At 38.2% G+C, this 24,809-nt stretch overlaps 1 protein-coding gene across 1 annotated transcript; it reads left to right on the top strand.

Moving 5' to 3' along the window:
- The first annotated feature begins 5,837 nt into the window (after window positions 1-5,837).
- Window positions 5,838-23,685, top strand: hs3st3l (heparan sulfate (glucosamine) 3-O-sulfotransferase 3-like). Its single transcript, XM_084435073.1, has 2 exons — window positions 5,838-6,521; window positions 21,424-23,685. The coding sequence occupies exons 1-2, from the start codon at window positions 6,169-6,171 to the stop codon at window positions 22,040-22,042; spliced, it is 972 nt and encodes a 323-aa protein (XP_084291199.1). The 5' UTR covers window positions 5,838-6,168; the 3' UTR covers window positions 22,043-23,685.
- Window positions 23,686-24,809: the final 1,124 nt, after the last annotated feature.

Raw genomic sequence — 24,809 nt, 5'->3', positions numbered from 1 at the left:
TGTGTAGACAGCGCTGGGGTTTCTGCAGTCCTAAAGGTGTGTGTAGACAGCGCTGGGGTTTCTGCAGTCCTAAAGGTGTGTGTAGACAGCGCTGGGGTTTCTGCAGTCCTAAAGATGTGTGTAGACAGCGCTGGGGTTTCTGCAGTCCTAAAGGTGTGTGTAGACAGCGCTGGGGTTTCTGCAGTCCTAAAGGTGTGTGTAGACAGCGCTGGGGTTTCTGCAGTCCTAAAGGTGTGTGTAGACAGCGCTGGGGTTTCTGCAGTCCTAAAGGTGTGTGTAGACAGCGCTGGGGTTTCTGCAGCCCTAAAGGTGTGTGTAGACAGCGCTGGAGTTTGGTGTGTGTAGACAGCGCTGGGGTTTCTGCAGTCCTAAAGGCTTCTAAGCAGCAGTTATGTGAATGAATACGGCCTTCAAACTTGGTAGCATTTATGCATTTGCTGTCATTTTGCTTTTATTGGTCAATTTTCTTTTCAACACACAGTGTGAGCCTAAAAAATGTATGTTACTTTTCATCCAGTAAAATGTTTAGGGATTATTATTATTGTCAATGAATAAAATAAGCTTTGAGCGCCACATTTCCCTGAAGCTGCTCTGAGTGTATGAAGCGCTGCAGAAATAAAGGAGACTTGACATTGCACAGAATAAAACGACACCCAGGATATATTTTCTAACTCGTCTTTTGTGTTGAACTCATGCCTGCTTGGAACGACATGTTTTAGTTTGAAAACGAAGACAGAATTTTAATTTTTAAGCGAATTATCCCTTAAAGGTCTTTTCTTGCGGCAGCGAGGACAACACAGCGAGGCAAGGGTGTTTCAGTAATGTATGACATGAGAGCTTGACATCTGAAATATTAATATCTGAGCACAAGCTCATCATTAAACACACACAGGCTGTCGGCTTGTTTTTAGCTTCTTCTTCTCTATATTGCATGTTTCCCAGTTAGAGATGCCAATGCACTGGTTAATTCATGCAACACTTGTCTTTACTGCAGTGATCTTCCCTCAAATGACTCCGAGAAACTTTTGAAACGGCTTGTTTATTATGAGCAACAATGTTTCATTTATGCATGACTCACAAATATGCATCACTTTAAGTTTAAGTAACCATCTGTGACAACTACCAACCACCTAGTAACACCATAGCAACCACCCAGAATACCTTAGCAACCACCTAGCAACACCATAGCAACCACCCAGAACAGCCTAGCAACTGCCTAACAACGCCCTAGCAACCACCCAGAAAACCTTAGTAACCGCCTAGCAACACCATAGCAACCACCCAGAATACCTTAGTAACCACCTAGCAACACCATAGCAACCACCCAGAACAGCCTAGCAACTGCCTGGCAATGCCCTAGCAACCACCCAGAAAACCTTAGTAACCGCCTAGCAACACCATAGCAACCACCCAGAATACCTTAGTAACCACCTAGCAACACCATAGCAACCACCCAGAACAACCTAGCAACTGCCTAACAACGCCCTAGCAACCACCCAGAAAACCTTAGTAACCGCCTAGCAACACCATAGCAACCACCCAGAACAGCCTAGCAACTGCCTAACAACGCCCTAGCAACCACCCAGAAAACCTTAGTAACTGCCTAGCAACACCATAGCAACCACCCAGAACAACCTAGCAACTGCCTAGCAACGCCCTAGCTACCCACCCAGAATACCTTGGAAACCGCCCAGAACACCATAGCAACCCACTAGAAACACCCTAGCAACCGAGTGGCGAGTTGGCGAGCCACTGCAAGCACCACTCACACTTTCTTCAGGAAATGTACATTCTAATTTATGTTAAAACTGTGTAATCCACACAGATGAAAGTTTTATATGGAATACAAATACAAAAAGTCTTAAGCCTAATTTTTTTTTTTTGAGTGCAGCCATTATATCTTTATCACATTACACTAATCTCAGCTTTAATCATCATGATGACATCATCATGCACGTCACACACCACAGTAATGCATGATGAATTATTGCAGACGGAGCGGTGTGAATGTAGAAAGGTGCTGCGCTGTTATAATGATGTTTCAGTCTTCTGGCAGGCCGTTCATACTGACAGCTTTAGTCTGAAACTTTATCTTACTGCCTCTTGACGTGAACAACAGCATCTCTCTCAGAAACTGAGTTTTGTTGGCGTAAACACGACATAAAGTGAAAGTCCACCAGCAAGCAAAGCCATTATTTGTTATTTGAAGATGTGGAGAATGCAGGTCCGACTCTTAATAAAGCTCTGAGACTCATTATACTTTCATGAAAGCAGAGTTTCTGCCCTGAAGGAAATAAATCAGTGTTTCTGCTCACCGGCCCTGACCCGGGGTCAGTTTTAGAGATGGCCACTTCATCATCCAGCAATCTGTTCCTGGACTCGCACAGAAGACACAATCGCTCGGACTGACTTGAGCGACCTTGTTCTCTGATCCTCGAAAACAAGTTCAGTTGATAAAACTAACAGAGAAATCCAGCAGATTTACTGCATGACACTCACACACGCAGGATTGAGCCATGGCTAAAGTGACACTTTCTTTTTGTATCAGAGCATTACTTTTATTTTATTTAATATGCTTTAATTTATTTGATAAGTAATATAACACATTAATTTATTTTTTAATTTGTATTATATTATATATATTTAATCTTACACACACATACACACACACACACACACACACACACACACACATATATATATATACACACACATATATATGAACATTTTCAACAAATTAAATTATTTATATATAATCAAATATATATGATCACTTCTTATTAATACTGCTGCATACAAAAATTAGTTTTTATCATGCAACTTTATTATTGTTTAGATATGATTGTAATATTGTTTTGCACTTTTTAACATTTTTTAAAATAAATATAGATGTAGAATATTATATATGTGTATATATATATATATATTAATATATATTAATATTAAATACTTACAATACTATATATAAGCATAATAATATAAAATATAATCAAATATATAAATATTATCAATTTTATTAATACTGTTGCATACAAAAATTAGTTTTCATACAATCTTACTATTGTTTAAATATAAAGATTTTTTTATTTTTAATAGTTTTTATTTTTTAGCTATTTAATTTTACACAAACGTGTGAGAGAGAAATTGAATATAGAATATCATAATATATAATATGAATATTTCTTCAAATGTATTATAAATAAATATTAAATATATATAAAAAGAAATATATATATATATTCTAAATATATAATTACTTTTATTAATACTGCTGCATAAAATGTTTTGTTTTTATCATGCATACTTATTGTTTAGATATGATGAATATGAGAACAAAATAGTGTAAAACCATCTAAACAAACGTGACCATTATAGTGTACTGTATTGCATTACTGTTATATTGTGTCATACATTAACATTATGCAGTATTGTATTAGTATAGATTTGAAAAAGGCAACGAAATGTGGAGAATGAGGAACTCAGGCTCTGTTAAAGAGAGTTTGACCTTTTGACCCCGGTCACATCTGCACTCGGAAGATGAGAGGAATAAATCACAACATAAACCAGACGAATCGGCACAGAATGGCCGTGTAATGCATTTACCCTGACGCTCATGATGCAGGAGATCATTAAGTATAATGCAATAAATATCAGACCTGTACACTCTCTGTGTTTATCTGGTATCGCATTACCGTTTGCAGGAAATAAAGTCACAGTCTGTCGGCCTTCTGATCTCTGGAATGAATGAAATAATGCTGAACAACAGAGTGTGTGACAGAGCTCTGCGGATGAGAGCGTAAACTGTGTCCTCATGTACAGTAATGTGATCGCTGAGCTTTACTGCTGATCTGATAACTCCACAAACCTCTTATGAGATCAAGAACACCTGCTCTACATCTCTCAGAAGCTGGAGGTCACGCGAGCAGATCCTCTGACGAGAGAGGCGCCACTCTTCAATGCAGTTGATCATCCAGAAATGAACATTTAGGCCTAATCTCATGTTGTTCCAGTCCTGAGGAAAAACACTATAACAGTGGAAGTGTGTGTGTCTTCTGAAGCCGTAGCTTAACTTTACACACGTTTCAAGGCACTGAGTCGGAAACACATGTAAAGGAATTTCCTTTAACCTGACTATCTAAAATAAAACTGTTGCGTCTACTGTCGACACAGAGCGTCTACTAATCGACACTTAATAACCTTTATACTCCAGCTCTTGCATCTTCAGTCGACAACTGGCCGAGTTTCTTACTCTAACTTACTTGATTCCCTAAACTGACCTGCTGCGCAGCAGAAATGAACAGACAGACTTTCAGCAAATGTCCTCTAAATGCTTTAATAACGGCCGGGAGAGTCTTCGAGCAGTTCTCAGAGAACTCTCCCAAGAAGAATCAAGGCCGGAGGATCTCAGACAAATTCCATTGAGACATCCCACCGTAAAACACATATACAACAGATTTTATAGTATAGAGGTATGACAAAATGTCAGGCTGCATTACATAATATCCCCACTATTTGATTGGTTCTTCATATGCAAACCCCTCTGTTACTAGGTAAAGCAAACTCTGATCTTGCGGTGACTTCATCTGTAATCACAAGATTCTAACAGACTGTCTAGTTTCATTTCCCAAAACTGTGTTATTTTTACATACATACGCACACAGTCAAAGACACAAGTTTTCCATTGGTTTCGTACAGTACATCCTGTTCCAATGTTAGATGTTAAATAAGGTTAGATGTTAGAAACATGGTTAGTTTAATATACAGTTTAAAATTTCCACGACACACACTAAAGTTTAAGAGGAACTTTAACAAACACCTTATTCAGCATCTCCTATAATAATTAAATATACAATAACCTGAATGAGATTTGATGACTGCGCCAGATTTTTGAGTTCATTTAGTTTCTTTTTTTAAACAAGGGAACAAACCTACTATTATTAAATGGTTAGTTCGCCCAAAAGCTGTTCACCCTCAAATTACCCAAAGCTCAAGCCAGGCGTATACGACTCTCTTTAAGCCGAACACAATCAGAGTTATATTAAATATCCTGGCTCTTCCCAGCGTTATAATGGCAGTGAATGGTCCCTGAGATTTTAAAGCCCACTCATGTGAAGCCCATGCGACTCCAGGGGTTCATAAAGTTCTTCTGAAGAGAAGCGTTTTTGTTAGAGAGCAAAACCATCTAGCGCAGGGGTCAGAGGTCATGCGTTCCGTTACCGGAAGCCAACGATTATAGTTTATAAAGTTATAAATATGGATATTAATCTTCGCTTCAGAAGGCTTTATGAACCCGTATGGATTACTGTCATGATGGATGTGCTCTTTTGGGCTTTAAAATCTCAGGGAACATTCACTGCCATTATAAAGCTGGGAAGAGCCAGGATATTTAATATAACTCTGAGTGTGTTTGGCTGAAAAAAGAAAGTCTTAAGCCTTTAATTATTATTATTATTATTATTATTATAAGGAGAGCACATTTTAATGCACATCACAGTGGCCATATGATGAAAAAACAATGCATGACTTTATCTCCCCCCCATGCCAACAGCTCCAGCTCATCTCATGTCTCAGAGCAGCGTTAAAGGGTTAGATCACCCCCAAATGAAAATAATCCCATAATTTACTCATAACTCAAAGCTCATGCACTTTTATGACGGATAGATGCACTTTTATGGCGATTCACTCCCATTATAAAGCTTGGAAGAGCCAGGACATTTTTTAATATAACTCTTTGTGTTCGTCTGAAGAAGAATGTCATATACACCTAGGATGAGGGAGAGTAAATCATGGGCTAATTTTCATTTTTGGGTGAACCGTCCCTTTAACCCCGCCTCCATCCGTCACCCTCCAATCAAACTCAGCTGAAGCTCCGCGCGCACTTTCATGAATGAACGCGAGCGGCTTCGGGACAGTCGCGTCAACGCGCTCCAGCACGGATATTACAGTCTCTTGTCTTCTCCTAAGCATGGACATAATACGAGTGTCTCTGTGACTCAATGCAACTCTTCACTGCACTTTTACTCACGGAATGAGAACCGGCACGCGCGATGATAATGATGATGATTATGTCTTCGCTACGGGACGCGCGCGTTGCTGTCATTCGTCAAATTCACGCCGTCAAAGTCACGCGAATAAAGTCCTGAGGAGAATGGCCGTGCACAGAGAGGGATGGCAACTTTCACCAACGCGCCGCTGGACCTGCGGAGACTCTTGCAGAAACTAGCCGTCATGTTCTCCCTCAGCGTCGCGTGCGTCTCGGTCCTGTATCTTCTGCTGGGATGCTGTTGCTTGGACTCGACGGAGAGTTCCCCGATGGGATGGGATAATAATAAGACCGTGTTAAGTGTGGGAGAAGAGCTCAGCTCGACCCGGAGACTCCCGCACGCGCTCATTATTGGCGTAAAGAAGGGAGGCACGCGCGCGCTCCTGGAGTTCCTGAGGCTCCATCCGGACGTGCGCGCGCTTGGATCGGAACCGCACTTCTTTGACCGGCACTACGCGCGCGGACTCACCTGGTACAGGTAATGATGACCTTTGACCTTGATACTATACAGTCAAACCAACAATTATTATTCAGACATCTTTTTTTTTTTTTTTACTAGTGTGTGCAGAACACTATAGTTCATTTATGTGAGTGAGGAGAACAGAATAACGTAAACTGTGACATATTATATAGGCTACCCCAAAATTCTTCAAAAATGTATAAAAATGATTCGGACACTTTGAGCTGATCATGTTTTGCTGAAGTGTGTTTTCTTTAATTGCTAATGCTCTTTTTACACACAGACTGAACTGGTTGAGCTAAACTGGTATTATCTAATTGTGTAGTTAAATTTAACAGCTGACAGATATTCTACATAATTCATGTGTGAGACAGTCTAACAGAAGGACGGACAAAACCAGTCAAATATCAACTGAGTTCTGCTCATATTTTATTACCATTTTCTAAACTATAGCGATTTAGCGAATAAACTGATAATGTGAGAAATGCTGAAGGTGTCTGAATACATGTTGGTTTGACTGTGATCATGCAGTGAGTAAAGCTGTAATAATATAAAGCATGTAATTCGGACTTCTGTACATTTAGAGCAGGTCAGGCCATTTTTCTGTGGGAAAAAAAAAACAGCAATGTTGTGTTGCATTGTGGGATACCTTTTTTGTTGTTGTTGCTTTTATTTAGTTGTGATTAGCTGTTATAGAACGGTTGCACTGTGATGCATGGAGAAAATACAGAAGAAAAATAAGAAAAGTTTGGCGACTCTTAAAGGGACAGTGAACCCAAAAATGAACATTATGTCATCATTTACAGTTTACACTCTTAAAAATAAAGTTTCCAAAATAGTTTTCTCAGAGATTCCACAGAAGAACTATTTTGGTTTCCCAGAAAACCTTCCACTTTTTTCTTCTTTAATAATATAAAGAATATATATATATTTTTTTTCACTTTAAAGAAGCTTTTAAGCAATGGAAAGATTCCATGGATGTTAAAGGTTCTGTAAGTGAACCATTGATGGCAATAAAGAACCTTTACCAGGACAACAATGGCAAGAGCAAAATAAAACTGCACATAGTCCAAAAAACATTCAACTGCATAATTAATTCATGCATTGCATGCTGGGAGCTTATCCCTCGGTTCGTGTGTCAGTCAAGGACAATTAATTCTTTTTTTTAATTAAATGATTGTACTATGTTTTAGTTAAATAATATTTTTAAATGCAATATTTGGTATTTTTAGGGGATTTTCTGGTACTAAATTATATTTATGCAGTATTTATAATCCATTTATTCACTTTTTGAGCAAAGACCTGAAAATTTCATTTCCAATTTAAACGGTCATAAATCTCGAATGCTTTGCATCACAGACTGAAGTTTGATCTCTTATAAAGAAGACGCTTGGCAGATTATGGCTGAAGTGGAAAATGTTTAAAAAAAACTGACCTTGAAAAAAGTTATAAAATTGTACATTTATTGTTATGAAAAATGCATTTCAATTTTTAAATGATATATATATTTTCCAAAACACTTTTTTACTCTAAAACTTTGAGAAAATCCAAGCCATAAATCTAAACAAGTTGTGTTCCAAATCTGAGCCTGATATCTCCAGAAATGATCTGTCAGTGAGATGTTGTTCGGCTGCAGTACCAAACGCTTCCACTAGAGGAAACTCGTCTCATTCATTTCCAATGCGCTCGTTTCTGACCGCGAGGAGCTCAAGTGTGACTATAGTTTCAGGACCATTTAACCTTTTCATATCATATCCATGATTTTTTTGTGTGTTCCCATAGCAAGTGCCAAAACCTTTACCAAGTTTCGTACCATTACAATGAACAAAATAAAAAAACGTAAACATTTTTGTTCATAAATGACAGACGAGCTCCAGAGGGTTCAGTTTCTTGGGCACTGGAAATCATAATATTGCAATTGCAACAGTAAAACTTACAATGTAAGCACAGCAACTGTTGTAATAGTCACAAATTTATTTACAGTGCACTTATACTTTCCTAATCAATGATGCGACTTCCATGCAACATTTCTTTTCAGATAAATATCTTGTGTTGCAGAACATTCCCTTGTATGAATATAGACACTGTAAAGCGTCACCGGAGTTTGCATGAACAGATTCTGTCCTAAAGTGTGAGTTTCATCACTGTAACACACTCCCACAAGTCTGTTTCTGATGAACATAAGTGCATTATTTGATGAGGCGTGGTATCAATATAACACAATATTCATAAAGGTTGGAGTGAGAGAAATAATGCCATCTGGCTACTGCAATCCTCTGAAGTGGGGCTGGTGTTAATCATCTCCGCAGCCGTCGCCAGATGTTGCGTTATATCGAGAACACTTGATAGTTTAAATTTGAGCTGCTTTTGAAAAATATGTCAGAATTTTCTCCGAGATGAATTTGGCAGATTGGGACTTTAGTCTGCAGAGGCCTTGTTCTCGCATGTCAATTATTCATTCGTTTGTTTGTCTAGATAATAGAGTGTTTGATCAACAAGAGATTTATCCTCAATAAAGTCTCACCGCTCAATTTTATGGTTTGTCACGCTTCTCAGAGAGTTGACAAAACTCAATTACTCCGCTTTAAACCGCTGATTGATTGTTTTGTCAATTCACAGTCGGCTCTCTTAGTGTCCACATTAATTAGCCTGAAAATGCTTTTGTAATGAACGCTTCTACGGAGATCATGTGTGAGCGTATTGTGTTGATATTCCTTTGTGTTCGAGTATTGGCACACGAATCCCCCGAGCGGACAGACTGTCGTCCCACAGAGACCAGATGGACTCGCAGCATGACGGGCCACTTGACATTATTGCGAGACCCTTCAATTGATCTTTAACCCGAGTCACATTTTCCACCACGCATAATGATCTCCAGGACTTCATACGGCCGAGGAGCGACAGATAAGAGCCAGACACAGGTCCTGGAGCCTGACGTGTGCAGGTCTGATGGAATGGACCGGTCATTAATCTTGTTATCAAGCGGAGATTAAATCTGTTGTGTGTGTGGGGGGGTGGGCGGGGTGTGGGATGCATGTTTCACAATCTCAGTTCAGATCTTACTGAAAACCACACTGTAAAAAAAAAAAAACTGTTAAATTTACGGTAAAAAAACAAACAAAACGGCATTTGTGGTTGCCGGAAATTTACTGTAAAAAATACGGTAGCAAAATTTGAGGTTTTACAGACTTAACTTAAATTTACTGTAAAAAAACGTATTTCATTATCTGATATAATGTTAATTTACTGACCTATTAAAGTAGTTATATCTGTTTTGTACCATTGTAATACACTGACAACCACCAATCACAGTAGAGATGAGAGTCACATGATCAATCAAAGCTCATCACAAGCAGCTTTTCCACAAGAAAGTTAATATTAATATACAGAAGCTGCACAGTGTCATTCACACACACACTAAACACCATCATGCTGACACACATGACATGTTAAAAATGCAATAAACATTTATTTAACATTTAATGTCACATAAAAACCTAATTTACATAACGGATTAGAAAAAAACTAAGAAAAACTGTGAAGAAACGGTTATTTCAGCCAAAATTTACTGTAAAATTACATTAAATGTAAAGTTAGATCTATTACAGTTATTCACCGTATATAGTACGGAAACTTTCTGTAAACCAATTATCATTTTTTCACTGTAGCATTTTTACAGTCTTTTACTGTTAAAATCATAATCATTTTTTACAGTGTAGATTAAATCTGTAGTCCGTGGGTTCTAGATCTGACAGAACACAAAAGCCCAGATGAGCTGAGGAGCAAGGCTGAGCTGAGAGATCGTCCTCACAGTGTTCCTGCGATTGATTGGTGCCGACGCCTGACCTTCACTTCACGCTGGCATCAGACCGGTGCGCTCGAGGTTCAGTTACAGTTAGCACAGGGTTTTATTCTGCTGAGGCTCCGAGTTCATGTTTCAAATGCCAATACTGTCACTCTGCTTTAAAGAAATCTATTTGGTGTGAGTCTCCCTCAATAGTGCACGGGATAGATCTGTCTGTCGATGGGGAATATTAGAGCTTTGAAACGCACATTTGCTCTTTTTGAGGTCTAAAAAAACATCAATATATTGATTCAGAAATCAGAACTAGTTTTTACTAGTTAACACTTAATGCATAAATGCGCGTAATAACGTAAATCAAGCAAGCTAGTGCGCATAGGCCACAATAACACATTCATGGACCGGAGGGAATAATATGGAATTTTTTCCAGAAAACTTCTTGCACAAAATAAATTCAAGCACTTTCAAGGGCCTGGATCTGTGTGTGTGTGTGTGTGTGTGTGTGTGTTTACTCTCAACAACTTTCCAGGGACTTGATTTTATCTTTTTTTCAGATTCACAAACTTCCGAGGATTTCAAGGACCTGTGGGAATCCTGCTTTATACAGCGCATCTGGAAAGTATTCACTTTTCCCACATTTTGTCATGTTACAGCCTTATTCCAAAATGGATTAAATTCATTATTTTCCTCAAAATTCTACAAACAATACCTCATAATGACAGCGTGAAAGAAGTTTGTTTGAAATCTTTGCAAATTTATTCAAAATAAATAAATAATGTATTCACAGCCTTCGCAATCACGCTCCAAAATTGAATCCGGTTTCCACGGATCATCCTTGTTTCTGCTCTGGATTGGAGTTCTCCTGTGGTAAACTCAGCTGATTGTCTATATCAGGGAATGAATTTAATCCATTTTGGAATAAGGCTGTAACATAACAAAATATGGGAAAAGTGAAGTGCTGTGAATACTGTCCGGATGCGCTGTATGTGGTGTGAGTCCTCCCTCGGGAGTGCACGGGATAGATCCGGGGAATATCACAGATCTCTGCGTGCTTTCAAACACATTTGCAGTTATTGAGGTCTAAAAAGACATCAATATATTGATTCAGAAGTAGTGGAGGGACCGGCGAGCCGAACCTAAAATGACGAGGTCGATTTCCTGGAGACATCCGGGAAAATAAGCAGTGTGTGTGTTCCCTTCTGGAGGGAACTTTGGGAATGATGTCGCGTCACTCGCTGTAATTCGGTTCGCTGATGTCATCACATTATGAGAACTCATTTGCAATTCAATGGAGATGTCATTAAAATGGGCATTTAAATTCAAAGCCGAACCTGGGTTTTGGCGAGAGCGTTTGCTTTTTTAACATGCATGTGTTTAAACGCCCAAAACATAATTGCATTGGTGAGCATTCCTGTCTCTGTAGTGCAGAACTGAGACATGCCTTTATAGCGATCCATGGGCTCGTCCCGAGAGGAGACATTCATTATTAATGCTCTGTCAATATGAGTCCTGCATCTACTTCACAAGGGCACAGACTCATCAGAACAGGATGAAGATGTTCATATAAGAGGCTTTAATATTGTAAACATGCTTTTCAAACATACACATTCACATACACATCTGTCAGTCAGTTATTATATAGGTGACACTTTACATTAAGGTTCATAGTTAACATGAACTAATAATGAACAATACTTTTACAGCATTTATTAATCTTAGTTCATATTAATTTCAACATTTACTAATACGTTATTAAAATCAAAGGTTGTATTAGTGAACATTAGTTAATGCACTGTGAACTAACATGAACACACAATGAACAGCTGGATTATTATTAACTAACATTAACAAAGATTAATAAATACTGTAGATTTATGATGTATTTACATGTATTGCAAATGAGCATTTATTGTGCATTGTTAGTTCATACATTACCTAATGAACCTTATTGTAAAGTGTTACCATTATATAATATTGCGTGTGAAATGAAATGACGGCCGATGACAGAAGTATAGAAGCCTGGTGAGAAACTTGTGTGTATGTGTGTGTGTGTCTATGTGTGTGTACGCTGGCTGTTGTGTGTGTATGTGTGTGTACGCTGGCTGTTGTGTGTGTATGTGTGTGTACGCTGGCTGTTGTGTGTGTATGTGTGTGTACGCTGGCTGTTGTGTGTGTATGTATGTGTACGCTGGCTGTTGTGTGTGTATGTGTGTATACGCTGGCTGTTGTGTGTGTATGTGTGTTTACGCTGGCTGTTGTGTGTGAATGTGTGTGTACGCTGGCTGTTGTGTGTGTATGTGTGTGTACGCTGGCTGTTGTGTGTGTATGTGTGTGTACGCTGGCTGTTGTGTGTGTATGTGTGTGTACGCTGGCTGTTGTGTGTGTATGTGTGTGTACGCTGGCTGTTGTGTGTGTGTTGGCATCAGTATCCAGTGCTCTGAGATCAGCATAAGGCTCTGGTCCACTGCTGGTTCATTAGGGCCCTCGGGGAGTGTGTGTCGGGATCTGCCGTCTGCGGCCCCTGATGATGGATGTTTCTGGGAAGTGGACAGAGTCACAACTGACTGGCTCTTTAATGGCCTCTGTATGCAAAGAGACGGATGGTTGGGCCCAAACACACACACACACACACACACACACACACACACACACACACACACACACACACACACACACACACACACACACACACACACACACACACTTCTGTTTTGCATTACAGGATTTATAACATAAATATAAAATTGCCTTCATTAAATTGTACTTTTAATTTAATTTAGCTATTAAATATGTTTATTTATTTATTTATTTTTATTTAACAAATTATTACAGTGTCAACAGTGAAAAATGTTTTTAAGTACTTACACAAAAATCGACAGTCCATAAAATTCCATGCATTTCAATATTTCTGTAAATTGGTCAAAAACCAACTTCAGGCATGTAAAAAATGTTTATACATATATATATATAGTATAGAGTCTTCAGTGTCACATGATCCTTCAGAAATCATTTTAATATGATTATTTGATGAATTTATGATTATTATCAATCAAGAAGTCTTGCTGGTTCTTATTTTTGTGGTATATATATTATATATATATACTGTATTATAGACACACACTAGCATGTCCTCGAGCGTCCAGGTGTGTGAGAGGTGTTTATGTGTAAGTCAGCGTTTATAAAAATGAAAAACGAAGGCTTTATCATCTCATTAACGGCTTCACTGGAATGAGAAAACTCTCATCACATCATTGCTGTATCTGGACAGAAGACGCGTAATTGCCTCACATCTGTGTGTGTGTGTGTGGAGCGAGCCGCTGATGAGCCCATCTACACACTCCACCTGCCGCCCACACCAGCTGAGACGCACACACACACACACACACACACATTACCACCCCCATCATGATCAATACACACGGCAGCGCTGGGTTTATTCAGCGAGTCTCTGGCCAAACGCTGCTCAATTAGAGGAGACCTGCGGTGCGCTTCAAAGCTCACACACAATCCATATCACTTACACTGATCTTTATATCCTCTGAACATTTACAAACAAAGACTGGCCTGTCCTGAATCTGCCTTTACGAGCTTTACGCTAATTCTCATAAGAAAACATGTATTGGCTGTTCAATGTAAACTGAAGAACAAGCCGATCTGAATTAAACTGCTTTGTTCTTTCCTCTCAGTTAAGTGAAAGCAGATGTAGTGTCAGAAAACTTAGATTTAAACGGCACTGTCTTTAGGGCAATGACACAAACACTAGTGTCCACCATAAAGAAACGTGTAAAACATTTTCAGAAATAAAACCTTTTCTAATAATTTTGGTTTTTATGGTCTTAAATATATTTTTTTTAATTAAAATGAATGTTGGTGTTGCTCCTTACATTTTTATTTTCAGAAATGTAAAGACAAGCTTATATTTATATTATTTACACACACACACACACACACACACACACACACATTTCTGTTTTGCATTAAAGGATTTATAACATAAATATAATATTGCCTTCATTAAATTGTACTTTTAATGTAATGACCAAATTTTATTAAATATGTTTATTTTTTATTTTTTTATTTTTATTTAACAAATTATTGCTGTGTCAACAGTGATAAATGTGTTTAAGTACTTACAAAAAAATCGATAAAATTCCATGCATTTCAATATTTCTGTCAATTTTTCAGTCTTGGTCAAATACCAACTTCAGGCATGAAGCAATATTAGTCTATAATATATATTTATATTATTTATTTATATATATTTATATTATTAAATGTATATTAATTGATGCATTTATAGACAATGCATTTATAAACATATTTAAAAAAATAAAAAATAAAATGATCAATTCATAAATATCACTGTGTTTGATCAAATGTTGACATTTTACAACCTGAACTAAACTTGCCTTGCCATAAAATGTCAAATTTCAGAAATGTTAATACTTGACACATAATTTCCTGTGGACTACATGTTTTTTAGATATTGAATGTGCAGTTTTGGTGATTTATTTCCCCTCTATGAAATAATAATAAAAGGTGTCAAACTACTTTAAAAAGGTTTCTTTCAAAGCATTTTATTCTTTTAATGATTTTTTTTTTGTCATTAGGATGTTTTGTCACCCTGACATCTTTATATAACTTGCATTTGTACTCTTTCCTTCCCAAATAAGTCAATAAAAAAATAAATTAATGAGCCATATTCAGTATTATTGAACACATTGCTCTGTATCCTGTAAAAGTTTAACAGAAATCTCGGCATTATCCGGAGGCCTAAACCTCAGCGGCTCATGCGAGTACGAACCGCTCACATCACTTGAAGCGATTAATAATTAACGGCGGCACTAATAGACTCGCCGGCCCCATGATAGGCCGAGGTAACGAGGGAAGTCTTTAGGCTAAGTGCTCTCTCAGATGAAGTCACCGACTGTGGGATTGGCATCGGGTGTATCGATACGGGTCGGTCTCCTCAAACACACACACTAGAGGAATCATGTGGCTTGTCCTCAGTGTGACTTCATCTGAACCGCATGACGGACAGCTCTCTGTTATCACGTGCTTTCGTCGCCCATTGCTGCTGTCACGGGTGGTTGCAGAAACTGAGAGAGTAGCAAACAAGAACAGTCTTTAATCATTCATCCAAACAATGAACACAAGGAGAAAGCTTTGCAGAACAACCTCACTCGAACTAGACGACAGAGGAAACTGAGGGCTTAAACACACAGAACATGATAATAAACAAAACTAGAAACAGGTGTGCAATTCAATCAGTAACCATGGAAACTAACAGGCGAAACCGGGAAACAGACTCGTAACAACTACGAGCATCATTCATTTAAATGCTGTCCTTGATCAGCAAGTCTGATTCACTCTGAGAAGAAAAGGTTCATAGAAGCTTTTAAGGGTTCCATCATTTTGTGGATTTAGTTTTAAAGTCCCCCTCAATCATGATCCCTTAAAACTCATCTTTGATCACCAATATTACATATTTAAACGTTTTTATTTCCTTGAAATATCTTGAATGTAACTCGAGACCCTTGCCTCATTTAGTATGCGCGGTTCTATGAATATGCAAATGAGCCCCGCCTCCACTCACTCACTCAGCTCAGAGATCCACTGGTTGACGATCACACGTTGATCTGATTGGTTACAAGGTAGTTTGTGACGTCAGAAACACCAGCGATTTCAAAGCGTGTGTTTGAGACTGTCTTTGGTTCACTGCAGTTTTAAGGAGGAAATACTCAGCAATGGTGTCGACTTATGAATTTACACATGGTTTGACTTAAAGCAGATTAAAAACACCACATAGACACATAAACAACATTAAAAGCTGGATTTTCACCACAGGGAGACTTATTATTAATATTGTTATGGCTCTAACAGTCATTTTTGTAGTTTAGTGTTTTTTTCATTAATGAGAAAACTGGTTTTGATTTCTGAAAAGTTGCAGTATGTTTTTATTCATTGAGCATTTTTATTATAAAAGAGCAGAGGAATCTGATTCATTCAACATCACAGATATCATTTGTTTTAGCTGAACTGTTCACTTTGACTGCTGCTCTGTTCTGGCATTTAGTCAAGTCAGCTTTATTTATACAGCGCTTTTAACAACACAGAGTGTTTCAGAGCAGCTTTACAGAGATAACAGGAGAATAATGCAACAAAGATTGTGTCTAGAAGAAAATAGCGTCAGTCCAGCTTAAGTAAGTTCAGTGATGGTTCATTTCTGTTGTAAAAAAGTTATTAATTTAGTTAATTTATATATATATCCGCTCTGGAGAAACCGTGATGTCATCGTCCAGCTCAGCTCAGTTCTCATATAATGCTGTCAGTGCAGGACATCAGTAATATTGTTGAATATTAAATGCAATAATTTTGCATTTGTATTGTTAGAATCTATTTCACTGGATGTGTTTGGACCAAGGTTATTATAGGTTTTCATTTTTAAATTAGTTTTTATTTTAATATCATTTTCAAATTTCCTATAAATTTCAGTTTAGTTTTAGTTAGTTTTATTAATGGTTCTGTTAGTTTTAGTTTAGTTTTTATTTTGTGAACACATTTCTATTTAGTTTAGCAGAGTTAACAGAACACTTCCAGTTAAAGACATTTAATTTCAGCAAAGTTTAATGTTTGCTCTTTACAGTTAACTCTTGTGCAAACCTCTTAATAATACAAATAAAATAATCGTTTGAGGATGAACAAAGAACCAAACAAATGCAACTAAAAAGTAAAAATTATATAATAATATAACAAATTAAATATTGTTAAACGTGGTGTATAAGAAAAAGAACAAGGTATGATTATTCTTTAAGGTTATTCCTAGGGCTGCACAATATATAGAAATTATCGAAATATCGCAAATGTATATATCGTGATATGCATATCTCAACGCTTGCAATAACTGGAGTCATGAACATTTACATTTACATTTATTCATTTAGCTGACGCTTTTATTCAAAGCGACTTACAATTGCTATATATGTCAGAGGTCGCACACCTCTGGAGCAACTAGGGGTTAAGTGTCTTGCTCAGGGACACATTGGTGTCTCACAGTGGATTCGAACCCGGGTCTCTCACACCAAAGGCATGTGTCTAATCCATTGCGCCACCACCACAAAAGACAAAGAGTACATCACTCACTGCTCTCGGCTGAATAACTTTTGTAGCTTTAATAAGAATCAGGATATATTTAATTCATACAGTGAAAACTAAGCAGTGTTTTATTTTTTACATTTTGATTATTCAGTTTCTGTTGTTGAATAACCCTAATGTAGGATAACCTGAACCCCTGAACCCCGAGTATAAACCTGAACTTCTGATATACAGTAAAACAGTAAAAACACTGATGTTCACTGGCAGAAGCTGTAGGGATGTTTTCTTGTCACAAAAAGAATGTGAAACGTATGTAGGTTATATAATTTTGAATATATTTTAAAGATAATTTACACACTTTAAGCATTATCGCATCGCATATCGAATATCGCATTATTTAATGAGTTATCGCATATCGCACTTTCCTTCAATATCATGCAGCTATAGTTATTTCTATGGTTAATCCTTTCAAACATTACTCTTGTATTGATCCATTTATGCTTTTTGTCTATTGCATTGTTTAAAATCATATAGGCTACTCAAGAGTTACTCATATTCAAATGTTCTTCAGACCAGACATTTAATATAGCCTACTTCTACTCTGACAAATATACGTCTATTTCTGGGCTCTAGACATGCTATGTGTTGTTTCCGTTTTCTGCTCAGTGTGGGATCTTGTCTAATACGTGTGGTTTAGTTTCACATGAGACGGTTATCTCACCTGGAATTAACGTACAGCTGTATTTGCATAAAGTCTAGACATGATGGAAATATTTATTTGGCCATTCTGCTTGTTAGGGCTGGTTCACACAGAAAGCGGTTTTGCTTTGGGCAGTGGAATGGGGATTCCGAAGGTCTCGATACGCGTCTTTTAAAAGTTTAACTTATTTTAACTTGAGTGCCGCGTTTTTAGAGCGTCGTGTCATATCACATGACGCTGCAGAAGACGCGAGACTCGAGCGCAACGGTCATACATTGAAAAATAACGACGCCGCGACATGCGATAAAATGTATGTTTTCTATGTTGTTAATGAGAGAGTTTGTCCTAACCAGCCGCGACGGCGACACGCGACGATTCTATTTTAGAAACGGTTTCTATTTTTCTGCGACGTCGCGCTGGAACAACAAACACAAAGTGTGGCGATGATAATCTCAGGAACTGTTTATGTGCTTTATTTAATGTTAAAAGCGTGTAATGTGACTTTGAATATCATTTAGTGCTCCAGCTTTGAAGCTGTAAAAGCAACAATGGATAATTCACCTCAGATCTTGAAATTAAACAAATGGAAACAAGAACGTTCAAACTGTGAACAAACAAGTGTATTATTTGACAAAGATTGTTTTAGTAACTCAGCCTATGTATCTGAATAATGTTTAAATGGTGTACTATTTGTGAATTTGATTATGTAGCGACTTTTACAGACGATACATTTTCTTGCGAGTGCCGTCAAGACTACTCTCTGGTGCCGCGCACTCGCCGCGAGACTCCGCCCACACGCTGTTCTGATTGGCTGTGGGTTTTGATTGATTTTGACGCATCTCGCAGTCGCGTCGCGTCTAGTGTGGACAGACAAATTATTTGTCGCTGGAATCTTATCGCATCACGTCTGGTTAGGACACGGTGTAAAGTATAGCACAGTGGAATGGAGAAAAGTGATTTTCCGGTACAGGATTAGAGCTTATTAATTACGAAAACGATTATTATTTTTGCTAATTATTATTTTGTTTCAGTTAGTTTTTCAGTAAGTGTTGTTAGTTTCGTTTCGTTTTAGTTTTTCATTAATGTCGAAATTTCTATTTTATTTCAGTTTACGAAAATGTTTTTCTGTCTTAGTTTCAGTTTGCGTTTACGGAAATAACCTTGGTTACACCTTTGTCGTCTCTTAAACACACATTAGATGTGGTGGTGTTGTAAAGGCAGGGGTGCAGGTGGACCATTAAACCCGTGGGCCGACGAGCCACTTAAAACAAACGAGTCCCATCTGCCAACGCAAGGAAACACACGCATGCATGCCATTAGTTTCCCCGTGATTGATGCCGGCTGCACATCTGCAGGAGAATCAGCATTACTGATGCATTCTGGGAACCACTGCTCTTCTCATTTACAGCCAATCAGAGTCGTTCTGCTCGAGGACAGAACGCATGTGTCCTCGTTAGCTCAGGTGTGATCAATACTTCAGCACAGCAGATCTGTGGAAACGCCAGACTCGTGCTGGTGGGCAAAGAAAGAGAGTCTACTTTACTTGATGACTTTCCTAACTCGTCGTCATTACAGTTCCTACATTTGTTTAATATAGGATGTATTCAGATGGAAAATCAGCAGTGAAACACTCGCTAATAACGTGTTGTCCGAGTAGACAGAGGGCGCCGTTATGGCATAATTGAGGAACTTCCTCTTGGAAATTTTTATTATATATTTTAATATATATAATAATATTATATATTTCTATTCATACATCTTACAGAAAACTGTTTTGACTTTTTGACTGCAGCTTTGACCACTTTGACAGATGAATCCAATAAATCCAAAAGTATGACCGTATATATGATTCATCTGTGTTCTTTAGGTATTTTCACTGTTTAGATTAGAAATAGGATTTTCCATTGTATACAGTGCCACAAATATTATTTTTTCTTTCTCATTCTATTATAAGAATCCATGTTTGATCATAAAAGACATTTTATACATCTGTCGGATTTTAAAGTAGATTTGAGCAGCAGAAGTTTATTTTTGTCAAATTTATTGGTGAATTCTACGAAGAAAATGCATATCAGATCATATCAGATTTTATCATAGTAAGACATTTGATACCATTATTATTTTAATATCATTTGGATACTATTATGTTTTTTAAAATGTTTTTTCTTCTGTAATTTTTAATTTTAATTTTAACTTTACTTAAAGTTTTAGTAATTTTGTTGCATGTTTTTGACTTAAAAAAAAACTATATTGTTTTTATTCAATTTTATTTCAGTTTTAGTTATTTTAGTACATCATGTTAAACTAAATGAAAATAAGAAATATTTTGATAACTAGATGAAGTAAATTCTTTATTTTTTATTTCAGTTAATGTGTATTTTATTTCAAGTAGCAACATATATATATATATATATATAGCCTGTTTGATACACATTTAAAAAATCCCATTCTTAATGAATATCTTGTCTTTTCGGTAAAAATATTTATTTAAAATCCTTAAATAAGATAAATTTACTTGAGAAGCAACACTGAATAAGATATTTAGAAAGTATCTTTAATAAAAGTATAATTTTGTGTAATCTTGCAGAGGTTGTTGTACTTAAATCAAGTGACAATATCTGTGATGAAGTAAACAAGTAGAGCCTCACGATTCTGCCTGAGCTGAGAATCACGATTTAAAATAAAGATAACGATTCTCCCGGACTACTAAACAAAATAACATTCAATTTACTAGAGGTTCTGACAAAATGTTAGTTGCTGAAGTCTATTTAAAGAAATATTTATTTGATTTGATTTAATAATTTTTTTGAAATCTGATTGAGTGAATGATTCAATGACTCACTCATAAATACTTGTTTCATTACTGGATGAATCAGTGTTTTTGAACGAATCTCTTGAATGAATGATTCAGTGACGTACATTTTTAACAGTCACTTGTCTCCACCTACTGGTGTAACGATGCAATTGATACAATCTTAATTTGAAGCGTCAAGTTGCTTTCAAAAGCGGATTTACTCTATTTTGATAACTGGCGTAGACATCAGTGTTTATATCTGAACTATTATTGTAACACAGAAATAATGAAACTGTGTGGATGAAAAGACTGTTAGTGAAGCGGTTTCATACCGATACATGACAACGGCTCTCTGGCTCAGAACGCAGATCTGAATGTTCACTGCGATCGTACTTGTCAAAGCTTTAATAGACAAGAACCGAATCACTGTCATTTAGTGGGTGTTTGAATCGATTTAACAATATTTAATTTAACGATTAATCGTGCAGCTCTATAATCAAGTGCCCCTGCTGTTCGTCTTGTGTTTCAGGAGCATGATGCCCAAAGCCCTCAACGGGCAAATCGTGATGGAGAAGACGCCCAGATACTTCGTCACCGCCGAGACGCCGGGCCGCATCCACGCCATGTCGCGCGACATCAAGCTAATCGTGGTGGTGCGAGACCCGATCACCCGCGCAATCTCCGACTACACCCAGATCATCTCAAAGACCCCAGACATCCCCAGCTTCGAGAGCCTGACGTTTAAGAACCGGTCGGCGGGTCAGATCGACTCGCTCTGGAGCCCGCTGTACATCGGCCTGTACGCCACACACCTGGAGCGATGGCTAGCATACTTCCCGCTCGCGCAGATACACTTCGTCCACGGAGAGAGACTGATCAGCGACCCGGCGGGCGAGTTGGGTCGTGTGCAAGACTTCCTCGGCCTGCAGAGGATCATCACGGACAAACACTTCTACTTCAACAAGACCAAGGGCTTCCCTTGCCTCAAAAAGCCAGAAGGCAGCAGCAAACCTCACTGTCTGGGCAAAACCAAAGGCAGAACGCATCCTAAAATCCACCCGGAGGTCATTCAGAAACTGAGGGAATTCTACCAGCCACACAACCTGAGGTTCTACCAAATGGCGGGGATGGACTTCGGATGGCAATGAACTTTCGTGGTCAGTGTTGAGCAAGATTAAACTGTAAGACGTGCATTGAAACACGATATCTGTTTGTCGATGGCTCCATCGCTGTTCAGATCAATGCGTCTGCCAGGCCTGAGCACTTCGGGTCAGAACACTGGCTCAGTCTGAGAGAGCTGATGACCTTACATCATTGGTTTAAGAAGCACTTCTCAGCTCTTGCCATTTTGATGTTCATCGGGGCTTTCGCACCGGAGGAACCTTTTCATAGTTCCTAGAAGTATTGGCGGAAGTTCCCGGATTTTGGCGCAGGAATTAGGAAACGATTTTAGTTCTAGGATCTCCTTTTGGAGGAACTAATTTACTCCTCCTTCAGAGTCGGTCTAAACCAGCACTATAGGAACTACAGTGACGTTAGTGTGCAATGATTGGCCGAACGCACGCGAAACACCAGCACACGCCATTTAAAAAAAAGCTGTGTAAACACGGTCACCGTGATTTTGCCAAGTAAGACATGTTGGCATAACATTGGAATAACATGCTGGAATAACATTGCTGTCCCAAAATGTAGTCCTTACCCTATCCCTATCCCTATCCCTAAACCTAACCCTACCCATAACTTTTTCCTAAAATCAGAGGGACATGAGAGGTGAATAACACTGATGTTGAAGCACCTCACCCTGGGTCTGAGCCTAAACTTGGCATAAACTGTAAACGTGTCCCTCAAATCTGATTGGTTGATTGGAAAGTTGTTCCAGGATCAACAAAGATGTTGATCCAGGAACATGTGGTACTTGGTGAAATCACGTTCACCGTGTAAACACACAGATTATAGCCTATATATTTACTCCACAAACTAACTCTACGAACATGTAAAACAGTGATAGATGTGCTTCTTAACCTTTAGGCTGAGGAGAAAACCCAACGCAACTTTGAGGAGACCAAGAGAAACATGATTATGTATTTCTGCTCAGCAACACTGGACATCAACACACGTCATACGCTAATGCGTCATCATTACCGTCTACTTTCCATGTATAATAGTTCTATCTGATAACGTGTTAGACAGATCGTAAACTAATGAACACGGAGAATGCGAGCGCTGTGAGCTCAGGCTCTGACGTTCAAAATAAGTCACAACAACAAGCGTGTCTTACGTCACTTCAGAGTTCCTACTGGCGGTGCGAACGCAACCAGGAAAACTGTTCTCTGGGAATCACCCTGGTGGCGAGTGCCTAGAACTACCCGGTGCGAAAGCCCCTGTTTTTAATGTTGCTCAGTCAAACAGCAGCTTCAATCATGTTTGATCGATGGTTCATAACCAGAGTGTCGGCCCAGACCCGGCACGCATTGAATCCACATGTGCCAGATGTGGCCCGGATCTGGGCCGTATCAAGAAGTTTTAACCGTAAAAAGTGCAGTGCTCGAAACCCGATATCTTAGGTTTGTCAATGGCTCCATCGCTGTTCAAATCAATGCGTCTGCCAGGCATGAGCACTTCGGGTCAGAACACTGGCTCAGTCTGAGAGAGCTGATAGCACTGACTTTACATCATTGGTTTAAGTGGCACTTTTCAGCTCATTTTGATGTCTTTTTTTATGTTGCCCAGTCAAACAGCAGCTTCAATCATGTTTGATCGATCGTTTATACCCAGACAGCAACACAGTGTCGGCCCAGATCCGGCACGCATTTGGTACGTGTTCAAGGTTTGAAAGGTTTGTGCTGGGTAACGCTGTCAAATCACTGTTGCTTATTATGTTTGCTTGGGAAGTTTGTGTAAAAGCCAAATCTGTGCAGATTTAGCGTAAATACTCGTGAGTCGTCATGATATATTAAATACAGTGTATTGCGCAGAATCTGCTCATATCTGGCTTACGTGAACACACACGTCACTACGCAACAAATAACGGCATGCTTGTTCATTTGCATTAATGCAATAGCGAAGATTAAAAAGCATTTGATTAACAGAAAAGACGTTTTTTTCCAACATCCTACATTTTTTGATGTTCTTCGTACTGTATTGATCTAGCCACCTAAACACATTTTTGTGGGACTGAAATGAAAGAGGATGAAATGATTGAATGAGGATGAAAGAGGAATGGAGGAGATGGCTGGATGACAGGATTTGTTTGAATAAGAAATTAATGTATGAAATCCAAATTTTTATAATATATATATTTAAAATAATATAAGCTGTTACGTATTTAATTTGGTTCATTTCTCTTTTTTTTTTGGCTAGCAGAAGTTCTGAATGGCCGGTAACTTAATTTAGTCGCCAAATTGGCCTCGTGACAGAAAAGTTTAATTTCAATTTTAATTCAATTTTGAATCCACATGTACCAGATGTGGCCCGTATCTGGGCCGACACTATGTTGCTGTCTGGGTTTCAAAGAGAGTCGTAAACTGTAGCATTAGACATCATTTGTCATTGTATTTACACTGAACAGAGAGAGACATTGTAGCACACCTGTGTAAAGGCTGGTCTTTATCACATGGTTTCGACCGTCTGCTGTGATTGGTTCAAATGTAGACGATATGCAGATGAGGCCAGTCCTTTTGAGTTTTCCCTCTGCATGCATGAATTTGCACTAGTCTGAAATGCAGCCCACTAGACAGCAAATAAAGTATTTTAAGTTCCTGTGTACTTGTTTTTGTTCTGTTTAATCACAATTGGATTCGTTTTAAGATATGTTAATGCAAAAATTATATATTTCTTTACCATCTGTCTATGATTCTTTGTTGATATACGGTATCTTAAATAAAATTACTCATTGTATCATGACAAGAAAATACC

The sequence above is a fragment of the Rutilus rutilus genome (genome assembly GCF_951802725.1).
Source record: "Rutilus rutilus genome assembly, chromosome: 16".
Classification (NCBI taxonomy): domain Eukaryota; kingdom Metazoa; phylum Chordata; class Actinopteri; order Cypriniformes; family Leuciscidae; genus Rutilus; species Rutilus rutilus.
Note: the sequence above shows the minus strand (reverse complement) of the source record. Positions and strands in the feature narration are given on the sequence as shown.

Bases quoted from the DNA above. Each gene is read 5' to 3' on its own strand.
- hs3st3l (XM_084435073.1), top strand. From the start codon at position 6,169: ATGGCAACTTTCACCAACGCGCCGCTGGACCTGCGGAGACTCTTGCAG. The intron at 6,522-21,423 runs GTAATGATGACC...CTTGTGTTTCAG, and splicing joins CGCGGACTCACCTGGTACAG to GAGCATGATGCCCAAAGCCC.